The sequence below is a fragment of the Macrobrachium rosenbergii genome, chromosome 23, assembly GCF_040412425.1.
Source record: "Macrobrachium rosenbergii isolate ZJJX-2024 chromosome 23, ASM4041242v1, whole genome shotgun sequence".
In the NCBI taxonomy this organism is placed as follows: Eukaryota; Metazoa; Arthropoda; class Malacostraca; order Decapoda; family Palaemonidae; genus Macrobrachium; species Macrobrachium rosenbergii.
The window spans coordinates 46,478,144-46,491,399 of NC_089763.1; the positions used below are offsets into that span (position 1 = coordinate 46,478,144).

At 43.2% G+C, this 13,256-nt stretch overlaps 1 protein-coding gene across 25 annotated transcripts in view; it reads left to right on the plus strand.

Annotated features, from left to right (window-relative positions):
* brm (ATP-dependent helicase brm) overlaps window positions 1-13,256 on the plus strand; it is a 134,207-nt gene that overhangs the window by 87,015 nt on the left and 33,936 nt on the right. For all 25 annotated transcript variants that reach the window (XM_067125907.1, XM_067125894.1, XM_067125912.1 and 22 more), the window contains exon 19: window positions 12,078-12,191. In XM_067125907.1, coding sequence (XP_066982008.1) covers window positions 12,078-12,191 — 114 coding nt within the window. The remainder of the gene's footprint in view (window positions 1-12,077; window positions 12,192-13,256) is intronic.

Sequence of the window (13,256 nt, forward strand, 5' to 3'; positions counted from 1 at the left end):
TCTTGTGGGGAAATTTAGACATTCAACCTCTAAGTTCATTTGTTTTGCAGTTGAAAAAAATCATGATGTAATTTTTCAAAATTAATATGTAAATTTAAATTTGCACAGAAAAGCGATTTTCCCGATCACAGAATAATGATATACTGTATAGTTATACTACACTGTAGAAGTTTCATTGAATTTGGTTCAGTTTTCTTGGAGAAATAAGCATTTAGTTTTGAAAAGGTAAGTTTTTGAGAATACTATACTGCAAAAGGAAAATATTTTTGGGCTTTCAAAAATCTTGAGAGAAACTGGACATGTAGAGGAAGTTATCCCTATATAATTATAACCTGTTTTCTCTGACACATCCTGTAGAGAGAATGGGATGTATTGTAAAACTTTACTTTAGTTGTGCGGCCTGATTCCCGCCAGTTGCCAACTGGGACAGGTTACTGCCTTTTTGGGGGGGTTCAGCCCCAGCCAGGTTAGGTTAGGTAGGTAAGATCTGATTAGGTCAGGACCTGGCATTATAGGAAAAATTATGTCCATGTATGAGGAACCTGCCCCGGTTGACGACTGGCAGGAATCAGGCTGCGCAATTAAAGAAAAGTTTTATCGGATATTTTAGTGGTTGACAGTTATTTTTGAATAAATTTTTTTCACATTTGATTTACATGCTTTGTTTACAATTTGTCATTCACAGTGCTGTACAAGCGATGAACAAAATTGGCCATGAACCAATCTAAACATTCTTTTTTAGCAATAACGTTTCAAGATGTGTTTACTTACACATAAAACAGTCCAAAACGATTAATAACTGAAACTTGTTCCTATCCAGGATTATTCATAGTCTCTTGTTTTTTACAATTTGTCGTTCACAGTGCCACACAAGTGATGAACAAAATTGTCTGTGAATCAGTCTAAACAATTTTTTTTAGCAATAACTTTCTAGATATGTTTATTGGCACATAAAACAGTCCAAAACATGCATAACTTGATCATCTAGATATGTTAATTGGCACATAAAACAGTCCGAAACATACATAACTGACTTGATCCTATCCTGAATTATTTATACAGACTTTTCTGGGCTTTGACCTGTGTCACCTGGTGAAATTACCATCTAGCACACATTTCTAGGTAAATTCATTGCTAAACATATCAGAGAAAAGCTAAATGCAATGCTGGAGTTACTACCCCCAGTGCGAGCTCCATAAAATGGAGTCGTGTATAGGAAAGGGTGAGTGTTGTCACTACCACAGGCCTCTGCCCTGTAGATATTCCCAATCTCAAAATCCCCCAGAGCGAGGTGCCGTTACAACGCCCGCACCAGCTCCCCGACTACCAACAACTCAGCCGCCATATTGTCATTCCATTTTAGCATGCGTCAGCGCCTTGTTGTTGTTATCAACGGTGTGCTTCATTTGCCTTTTTCTGTGCGATATTATGTCTTCCGTCCAGGAATTTTCTTCACCTAAGTTGAGTACCATCTCCCTTTTGTTTTTAGGCGGCTGAGGCTCTTTATTTACCTTCTAATTCAATAATTAGGGGGTTGAATATGACGCCGGTCTCGGCCGCCTTGCTCCCGACCTCACGTGACCTTCAGTCTTTGTGTGGTTTACGGTGGGACTTTGTCCCCTTTTTATATGATAATATGTTTTTATGTGTGTTTTTACATAATTTCATATTCACTCCTCGTCGGAGTTAGTTTTTTCTGAATTACCCCTTCCCTGGGGAGGCGCGGGTCCTCTCCTCTCTTAGGCTATGAGATTTCCCCCTCTCGCCTGTGTGATCATAATTCCATTTTATCCTTGGACCCATTCCTCCTCCAGCTCACGGGTATATTCTCTGAGATGGTACAGTTATGCTATTTATTTTCACTAATTTATATGTTAACGGATGACATTGATATTTTTGGATTAATTTGTTTACGCTTGATCGTAAGGGTTGGCCATTTTACCATCCGCGTCTCATATCGCGATTGGTTTGGACCGCCCTTCTACATGTGTCTTTTATTATTTAAGTTCTATTTTCATATATGCGATGTACGTTATTTTATACATTATGTGGTTAACTTTTAGTGTTACCTTAGTCTGATAATTCCCGTGTTTGTCCTCCTGGGCTAGCCTTCTTGGCCGCTGGTCGGCTTCAGTAGGTTAGCCTAGGAAGTTAGGCTACCTTACGGCTCTTTGCTCACCTCCCCTAAGCTTGGAGGGAGGTTTGGGTGAGTAGGAGAGTTTCACGTTTTGTACCTTCCCGATGATGTCGTCTGGTTCGGATGGGTGTTATTAGGCCTATGTTTTCCCCCTCCCCTTATTTCGGCCTTCCCGATTGAACTCTTGAGTCCTAGTAAGGTTAGGCTAGAATAGCGAGGGTCTTCTTATTCGTAGCCTACTCCTGTCCGAGCCGTCGGTGTCTGGGCAGGCATCCTAGCTTCGTGGGGTCCCCCCCCTCTCCTACCACCCCCCTCCCCCCTCCCTCCTCCCTTCCACCCTTGGCTGTCTTCGTGTACATCGTGAAGTGTGCCTTGGGTGGGTGCTCTGAGCCCTACCCCTGTTTTTCCATGTCGCTAGCCTAACATTCCTTACCCCTTCCTTTGCATTGAGTGGTTCTCCCTAGTTCTCCCTTATCCAGGGTCGCCAATCTCTGTTGATCGGCACCCGTGGGAGTTCTTTTGGTGTCTGGGGTGCTTCCCCACTCCTGGCCACCACTAATTCATTACCACCTCTTTGCATCCTTTTAGCTTATGGAGTGTATCCTAGTTTTCTCCCCCCTTTTGGTTGTCGTTCTCCCATGATCGACGCCTCGTGGGGGGGGGTCGCTATCGGCGTCCGGGGGGTGCCCTCCCACTCTCTGGCCGCTGCTGTAGGTTCCCTCCATTTGCCTATCCCCTACCCTTCCCTAGCATCAGCGCGTGACCGAGTTTCTCCCTGCCCAGGGTTGTCGTTCTCTTTAGTCCGTCACCCCGTGGAGAGTTAATGCGGTATCCAATTAGTGTTATCCACCTGACTGGCCTCCGTCTCGGTGTCCGCTCTTCTGCTAGCTATTGTTGTCCTTGTTTTGTTCCCTGTTCTATACAACTAGAACATCGACCATATTCCCTGGGTATCTATCGTGACTTTGGCCAGATCTTACTTCCGCCGTGCTGTCGGGTCTCCCGTTACCCTCTCGTTATTGTAACCACTCTGGTGGGTATGGTGTGTGGTTGGACGGCGCTCACCCTGCCTCCTCCGCCGCCACCATAAGTATGGTGTAACTCGATTCCCCCGGCACCAAGCGGAATTTTATAACCAATGTATCATATCTGTTGTTTTTTGGCAAACACTAGGGTTAACCATTTTGTGCTGTGTATTTACTTTACCTCTACCAGACCATGTCTGGGGGTATTGGTAAATCTGCTATTTTGTTTATGACGCATGTTCACACTTTGGACCTTCTAGTAACTCCGGATTTACTCCGGCGGTCCCTATCGTTTTACGCATGTATGTTAGATATACCCCCTTATTGCCGGGATCTCTCCGGCGGGGTCTGACCGAACCATTGCATGCTCCGTCAGTCATTTTAAATTAAGGCTCAGCTCTGGCACCCTACTCCGGTGTGCCTTATTAGCATACTCATGTATCATCTTTCCATTTATAGATGGTACGTTGTCAGGAGCAGGGGTGCACGGCGGTCCTACAACAGGCTTGTGAACACGAAGTGTGTCAGTCCCACTCCGGCTGTGCAGTTCGAGTCGGGGACCTGATCGTCTGGCACCCCGACGGATGTGAGGTGTGCTACGCTTTCTACGAGCGAGTGTTGGATGAGTCGGTAAGCTACATGTCCCCTAACCATTGTTCTTTCTTGAGTTTATGACTTTTATTGATATATTTATGACAGTTGGAGATTTCGTTAGTTAGCAATCTCCTTCTTCCAGGCCGACCGCAGCTCCCGCGACTCTTCGCTGTTAACCCTCAAGACCTGGGTCAGTGGCTTTGGGAGGAACGTCGGGTCGGGGAAGCCCTACATTCTGTCTCAGGATATCTGTAGTATCCTCTACCCCGGCGCCTGGGTCTCAGCGTCCGTCCCGGCGGAAGTAGCGGCCCCCTTGATCACTGGGATCCGGGAGATGACGGAACCCTCCCACGAAGAAGCGGCCATTTGCGGAGAGGTAGCGGAGGAGGTTGCGGCGATCAACCTCAACCTAGAGCCTATGAGCGTTGACCCGGACCACCAAGTTGCAGGTAAGGGGGTAAGTGAGGCAGAAAGTTCTGATCCTCTTTTCAGCTCTCCTTCCTCTTCCGTTTCTTCCTTTAGAGGGTTTGGAAAATCCTCTTACCTTGAGGACAGGTCAAGGTCTACTGTCCCCAAGGTAAAATCTGTGAAAACAAAGACCTTGTCTAAATCCTTCAAACCCCAGAGGTCTCGCTCCGGGGCTCCCTCGAAGTCGTCACGGGCCCCTAGCCCCGTGCCATCTACGAGCAAGGCCCCCCCTCTGGAAAGGGATCGAGATCCAAGCAGAGTAAGGCGAGTCCCCCTCGTCCTTCCTTTGACCCAGAGTCATTTGCTGAACTTCTTATGGAGAAGTTCGACAAGAGGGTGGAAGAGAAGTTGACCGAACTCTCCTCCCAGTTGTCTTCCGACCTGAAGTCATCAAATGCCTCTGTTAAATCCCTAGCAGAGAAGGTGAAAAACCAGGAGAGCTTGATCTCGGGGTTTATGCGCGCCGGGACAGTCGCTCAGCCCTTGGCTGTTCTGGACGCTTCCGGTCTTCCCCCCTTCGATAAGGGAAACCCTTGGCGCCTGGCTCTTTATGCTCCTCAGCATGAAGACACCCTCACCATCGAAGGTCTGGGTACTCGCAGGTTGGAGGAACTAGAGTTCTTCCCACCTGGCTTACTGCCCCCCTTCCCAGGTTATGCCAGGCTTACCGAGGAAGCCTGGATAAGATCGGACAAGGTCCCAAAGAAACCGTCATCTTTCCAAGGGACCAGGCTCAATCCACCCTGTTGCGCACGCTTACAGAGTGGCAAGCTGAGAACACGAAACTTACCCTGTCAAGGGTTGCGTTTCACGATGTTCTCGGTGGGAGATACTATACCCACCCCTGCACGACTAAGGTAGCCCTGCTTACCAGTCAGGCAGGCATTGAGGGCAAGCCCCTTCCACAACTCCGGGAGACAGATCCCACCTCTCTAGTCTTCCCCGGAGATTCTGATTTTTGGAAGGGAGCTCCGGCCACTTTTACGGTGGGTAGGCTCGGCCCTGACTGCGCTTCTGCCCTCTTCAGCGAGCAGCTTCTGAAAATCCCGGATTCTCTCCTGAAGGCCGAAGCTGAGACCAAGGGCAGGTTAAGTCAGTCCCTACATTCCCTGACTTTGGCGGAGGCAACTTCGGTTGTCTATAACGAAGAAGCCCTCTTTCAGGTCCTTACTAAATCCCTACTGGTGGGGTTCCAGCAGGACCTATATGATTTCATAGTGGCTCGGATGAATTGCCGGAAACACATCTTTACGGCAGCCTCTATTCGGCACGAGCCCAATAGGCTCATGAAGAGCTCCATCTGGGGGGCTAATCTCTTCCCCCAGGAAGAGGTAGACGTAGTAGGCTTTGGTTAGCCCTGGTAGTCAGGAAGCTACCAGGGCTAACCAAAGCCTCCGCTCCCGCTGGGGTCTCCCCTACAAGCCGAAGTTAACGGAGTCTGCCGGACCTCATCCCAGACCCGGGAAGAGGTTCAAGAAATTCAAAAGGCCTCCTACCCAGACGGTGCTGCAGGCTGTTTCGGTCTCTCCAGCCGGCCAGCCTTCAACCTCTAAGGCTCAGCCTCAACCACAGTATGTGCTGGTTCAACCAGCCCAGCACACGCCGCCTCCCTACATACGTAACGCCTCCGGCTTTCAATGCTTCATTCGAAAGTCATGGGGCATTTCGGGCATTTAACCAAAACGCCAGGGGAAGCAGAGCCAGAGGCTCCTTTAGAGGCAAGTCGGTGTCTCGCTCCATCTCCCGAGGGAGAGGAGGCAGATCATCTCTCGCCCAGTGAGACTCCTCAGGTAGGCGGGAGGCTGTATCATTTTCAGGACCAATGGACCTTCAGTCCGTGGGCCCACAGCATAGTCTCCAAGGGCCTGGGTTGGAGCTGGAGCAGAGGCCCTCCTCCACTAGTCAGGTTCCATCAATCACCATCCAAAGCCCTCCAGGACTTCGTGAAGGACCTACTACAAAAGAGGGCTATAAAGAAAGCGAGGCACTTGAAGTTTCAGGGCAGACTGTTCAGCGTTCCGAAGAAAGGCTTCAGTCAGCAAAGGGTAATCCTAGACTTGTCTCGTCTCAATTTATACATTCAATGCGACAAATTTATGCTCACAATTCGCATGCTCACAATCCTGAACCACCTCTATAGCAGGTTATCAGCGTTGTGAGAAGGTTCTCTCCTTACAGAGTCATGCCATTCGGGCTCAACATAGCCCCAGAATTTTCCCCAAACTGGCAGATACAGTAGTTCAACAACTACGGTCTCAAGGGATCATGCTAGCCGCATACCTGGGCGATTGGATAATTTGGGCACCCAAAGCCAGCGAATGTCGGAAAGCAACAACCATAGTAATCGGTTTTCTGGAATCTCTAGGCTTCCAAATAAACAGGGAGAAGTCCCGCCTAGTTCCGGAGAGCCGCTTTCAGTGGTTGGGAATCCAGTGGGACCTACACTCACGCAAGCTGTCTCTTCCGCCAGCCAAGCGGAAAGAAATAGCCAAAGCAACCAGGCAATTCCTCATGAACAGGAAAGCTTCCTGCCGTACCCAAGAAAGTGTCTTAGGTTCCCTTCAGTTTGCTTCACTAACGGATCTACTCCTGAAAGCCAAACTGAAAGACATAAACAGAGTATGGCGGAGACGTGCAACATCAGATTCAGAGACAAGGTGTCTCTAATTCCGCAAGTACTGAGGAAGAGACTCGACCCTGGACAACAGTCAAGTGCTTATCAAAGTCAGTACCGCTCCAGTTCCCCCCTCCGGCATTAGTGATTCACACGGATGCTTCTCTGAGCAGGTGGGGAGGATACTCTCAACACAAAAAAGTGCAGGGAACATGGTCCACTATGTTCCGCCAGTTCCATATCAATATTCTCGAAGCAATGGCAGTCTTTCTATTCTAACCTTAAAGAAACTGCGTCCAACCAGACTAATCCATATAAGGCTGGTCTTGGACAGTGCGATAGTGGTGTATTGTATAAACGGGAGGTTCCAAGTCGAGCCGGATCAACCAAATAATGATAGCAATATTCTCCTTAGCAAACAAGCACCAGTGGCATTTGTCAGCTACCCATCTGGCAGGAGTTCAGAATGTCATTGCAGACTCTCTGTCCAGAACAACTCCGCTGGAGTCGGAATGGTCCCTGGACAAAACATCATTCGAGTGGATTTGCAATCAGGTCCCAGGTCTCCAGGTAGATCTGTTTGCCACAGAAAGCAACCACAAACTTCCATGTTATGTGGCCTGTTTGCCAACCCACAAACTGTTATGTGGCCCCAACCTGGACCCTCTGGCTCACTCCACAGATGCGATGTCAATAGATTGGAACAAGTGGCAGAGGATCTACCTGTTTCCTCCAGTAAACTTGTTGATGAAAGTCTTACACAAGCTCAGGACATTCAAAGGTCAGGTGTCTCTGGTAGCGCCCAGCTGGCCGAAGAGCAACTGGTTTCCTCTTCTTCTAGAACTGAAGCTCCGGTGCATACAGATCCCCAGACCAAAATTGACACAAATAGTACAAACTCGGACTGTGTCAGCTTCCTCAAGAGTCCAAGATGCCCTTGCTTTGTGGATTTCATGAAATTTGCAGCTCAGAAAGATGCTAATATTGATCCCGTTAACCCTTAAATGCCTGTTGGACGTAGCAAATGTCGACTAAAATTGTCTGTTGAATGCCTAGTGGATGTAGCAAACGTCGACTACAAAAAATTTCAACCTTCGGTCAACTTTGACTCGACCGAAATGGTCGAAAAACATAATCGTAAGCTAAAACTCTTACATTCTAGTAATATTCAATCATGTACCTTCATTTTGCAACAAATTGGAAGTCTCTAGCACAATATTTAGATTTATGGTGAATTTTTAAAAAAAACTTTTTCTTACGCCCGCATTAACTCGGCGAAAATTTCAGAAATTCTTTCGTCATTTTGTCATAATTTTTGCACTGTTCTGTATTAGCTGTTACATAAAGTTTTATATATAAAAAATGTGCGCAATTTCATGTACAATACAACAGAAAATAACTCATGGTTGTAGCTTTTATCAGTTTTGAAATATTTTCATATAAATCACGATAACTGCCAAAATTTCAACCTTCGGTCAACTTTGACTTCGACCGAAATGGTCAAAAAACGCAATTGTAAGCTAAAACTCTTACATTCTAGTAATATTCAATCATTTACCTTCATTTTGCAACCAATTGGAAGTCTCTAGCACAATATTTCGATTTATGGTGAATTTTTGAAAAAACTTTTTCCTTACGTCCGCGCAGAAATTCTTTTGTCACGTTGTTGTAATTTTTGCACTGTTTTATATTAGTCATTACATAAAGTTTTATATATGGAAATGTGCGCAATTTCATGTAGAATACAACAGAAAATAACTCATGGTTGTAGCTTTTATCAGTTTTGAAATATTTTCATATAAATCACGATAACTGCCAAAATTTCAAGCTTGGTCAACTTTAACTCGACCGAAATGGTAAAAACGCAATTATAAGCTAAAACTCTTACATTCTAGTAATATTCAATCATGTACCTTCATTTTGCAACAAACTGGAAGTCTAGCACAATATTTCGATTTATGGTGAATTTCTGAAGAAAAAATGTTTTTTCCTTACGCTCTTGCGCGCAGTAACTCGGCCTAACATCTCAGAAATTCTTTCGTCATGTTGTCGTAATGTTTGCATCGTTTACATTAGTCGTTACATAAACTTTTATATATGAAAATGTGTGCAATTTCATGTAGAATACAACAGAAATTAGCTCATGGTTGTAGCTTTTATCAGTTTTGAAATATTTTCACATAAATCACGATAACTGCCAAAATTTCAACCTTCAGTCAACTTTAACTTTCGACCAAATGGTAAAAACGCAATTGTAAGCTAAAACTCTTACATTCTAGTAATATTCAATCGTTTACCTTCATTTTGCAGTAAATTGGAAGTCTCTAGCACAATATTTCGATTTATGGTGAATTTTTAAAAAACATTTTCCTTACATCTCTTGGTAACCCGCCAACATCTCAGAAATTCTTTCGTCTCGTTGTCGTAATATTTGCACCGTTTTATATTAGTCGTTACATAAAGTTTTATATATGAAAATGTGCGCAATTTCATTTACAATACAACAAAAAATAACTCATGGTTGTAGCTTTATCAGTTTTGAAATATTTTCATATAAATCACGATAAATAGAAAAATTTGACTTTCGGTCAACTTTAACTCGACCGAAATGGTCGAAAACTGCAATTGTAAGTCAAAACACTTACAGTCTAGTAATATTCAATCAATTAGCTTCATTTTTCAACAAACGGAAGTCTCGAGCACAATATTTGATTTATGGTGAATTTTGAAAAAAATTTTTTACGTCCGCTCGTTACGAGTTCATGCATCATTTTGTGATAATATTTTCTCTGTGTTGCTTTGAGCGTTTTAAAATTTGTTATATACCAAAATCATTGCAATTTAGTGTACAATACAACTAAAAAAATTAAGTCATTAGCTTTAACCGTTTTGCTTACAGCGATTTGTATACAATTATATACGAGTTATTTTTTTTGCTGTCATATATTCTAATATTTATATATGATAATGATATTTTTTCATTTCTGATGGTTGCATACTAAACTTCAGGCAATGACAAAAAAATGAGCCAAAAATGAACTCTTAATCTTAAAAACTAAGCGTGCTGTGATTTTTGAAAAAACTTTTTTCTGCTTTGGCGCTAACTCACCGAACGCATACGGAGACGTTTTTGTAAATAGGGCTTTGGCGTTAAAGGGTTAATACACTGTTCTTAGAATCAGACAAAAGGGAATCTACCCTCAGACAATATGACTCAGCAGTCAAGAAATTAGCACTGTTCCTGAAAGAATCTGAAGCTACAGAAATGACCACGAACCTTGCAATCTCGTTCTTCAGGTCATTGTTCAAAAAAGGTCTTGCCTCTAGTACCATTACTACAGCCAAATCAGCTTTAAGAAAGGTATTTTTACATGGCTTTAATATTAACTTAACTTATTCTTATTTTTCATCAATGGCTTTAATATTAACTTAACTTATTCTTATTTTTCATCAATTACTAGAGCATGCGCTCGTTTGAGACCAGCAACCCGTCCACACACGGTTTCCTGGTTCTTAAATGACGTTCTTAAATTAGCATCAGATACTGATAATCAGAATTGTTCATTCTTAAGTCTGTTAAGGAAGACCTTATTCTTAATTAGTTGAGCTTCAGGTGCTAGAATTTCTGAGCTGTCAGCTCTATCTAGAGAACCGAATCATGTTGATTTCCTCCCGTCAGGAGAAGTTCTGTTAGCCCCAGATCTCAAGTTTCTCGCTAAAAATGAAGATCCGCAAGATAGATGGTCCCCATGGAAGGTTGTCCCCCTTCCACAAGACCTGTCATTGTGCCCAGTCTCTACCTTAAAGGCTTATTTAGACAGAACCTCTAATATAACTTCAGGCCCTCTTTTTGTGATAGAAAGTGGAGGAAGTATTTCTCTGAAGGCCATCAGACAACAAATCTTGTACTTTATTAAACAAGCTAACCCAGATTCAGTTCCTAAGGTCCATGATATCAGGGCGGTGGCCACCTCCACTAATTATTTCCATCATATGAATTTTGACGATCTCAAAAAAACATACGGGTTGGAAATCACCTTCGATGTTCAAACGCCACTACCTCAAATCCCTAGAGGCTCTAAAATTTTCCACAGTGGCAGCAGGAAGCATTGTTCCTTCCTCTGACTGATCTCACTATGCATTCCTAACTATTCTGTCACTCTCTCTCTCTCTCGCCTACCTGCCTCGTTTACTCCCCTTACCGTCTTCTTTGGGTCAGGCATGCTTCACAGCCTGACTCCTGACCATGTTGCATATTGTCTATTGTTCCTTTTTGTTAGTATTTAAGTCAATTATAACCGTGTTCTGATGTTCTGTATATCATGTTTACTTTGGGGCATGGTTCCCACATCTTGTTATTCTCACGTTATTATAGAGATTTTCGGCTTGGGTAATTAAAACTCACTTTTACTAATTGTTTTATTTCTTTCCATCACAGTAGTTTTCCAAGAGCTTCACCAAGCTGGTATATTTAATTCTCTGTTATAATTTCACCGGGTGACACAGGTCAAAGCCCAGAAAAGGGATTTTGACAAAGGAAAAATCTATTTCTGGGGGAAGACCTGTGTCACCCGGTGACCCGCCACTATTCCTTCTTTTCCCCCCCCTAGGTAAAATGCCAAGCTTTTGGGGGGGTGCTAACCTGGAATGACAATATGGCGGCTGAGTTGTTGGTAGTCGGGGAGCTGGTGCGGGCATTGTAACGGCACCTCGCTCTGGGGGATTTTGAGATTGGGAATATCTACAGGGCAGAGGCCTGTGGTAGTGACAATACTCACCCTTTCCTATACACGACTCCATTTTATGGAGCTTGCACTGGGGGTAGTAACCCCAGCATTGCATTTAGCTTTTCTCTGGTATGTTTAGCAATGAATTTACGTAGAAATGTGTGCTAGATGGTAATTTCACCGGGTGACACAGGTCTTCTCCCAGAAATAGATTTTTCCTTTGTCAAAATCCCTTTTTTACAGGTCTTTTTTTACAATTTGTGGTTCACAGTGTCATACAAGCGATGAACAAAATTGTCAGTAAACCAATCTAAAAAATTTTTTTTATCATTATCACTTCAGGATATGTTTATTTAGACATAAAACAATTGAAAACTGTTAATAACTAAAGTTTGATAATTCCTCGAAATTCGGCGGTTGGTGCGCCCCTTAAGATACTGTTGCCTGTGCAAATGACTTGCAGTAAAAGTAAGAGATGTGATTTTTTATTTATATATTTTATGTTGTCACAGGAGGAGGTAGATGATGAAGAACCGGAAGAGCTTGGTGATCGTCGAGCTCGTTCAAAGAAGGAGGTTGATTACTCCGATAGCTTGACTGAGAAGGAATGGCTACGTGCCATTGGAGTAAGTACTGGACCGTATGTTTTCCTTTTTGTAGTACCGTTCATCCTTGTTGATTTTATTGTTTAGTAATTGTTTTTTCCTCCTTTCCACAACTTCCTTTTTTAGTTTTCCCAATCATGGAAACAATTTTTAAGCCAGGTAAAGGATTGTATGTAGATCCAGTGAATGTTGGAATGATGTAGTCTTGCTGGTAGTCTGGGAATTTCGATTATCCAGAAGTGTATGTATGGCATATGAAAGATACATTAATAGGTTTATTTTTTTGAGTTGGGGTTTCAGCACTGTTGTCAATGTCTCTTTCTAAAGGGTTGCGATTCATTTAATTTCAAGACATAGAGTTGCCATTATACTCTGAAATTTATTATACATTGAGACTTTGAGTGTGTTTATATCAGTGCAGAAATAGTATGCTGCTTAGGAATGAAAAATGGATTTCCTGTGGTTTGTGCAGATTTTATTCCCATAAAATCTTTGTAGTGTCCTCTCCCCAATTCCTAGCTGTTTGTCGTTGGGTGGAGGGCTGTAGAGAACAAATACCTAGGTCAAAATCATAAATTGCTCTTAAATAGATATTTTATAAATTGCTCTTAAATAGATATTTTATAAATTGCTCTTAAATAGATATTTTATAAATTGCTCTTAAATACATGTTTTAAGCTAAATTAGCCAGGCTGTCTTACCCTTATTCCCATTCCTTGCTCTTTTCATTTGTCAGGATGGGCCTTTTGTTGAAACCATAAGTGTATAGTTGAATATGGATTAGAATATTCTTGGAATATGAAGGAGGGTGAGGATGGATAGCATGCCCTGTAATCCATAAAATTCAGGTAGCTGACATGGTTGAATGAGATAATTATGCCAAGCCTAAGGCTCTGAGGATAAAGCATATATCCAGGAAGTTCTCTCAGGACAGTCACCGTCTGTGATAACACCATGTTCTGCAGGTTCCCTTGGTGGTTGGGAGGCTTTCCTAAACAAATAAAGTAATCTAAGATCCATGACAATTTGAACTCTTAGTGTTGAAGACCAATGTATGTAAATGGAAAATTCCTAAGATTCCTCCCT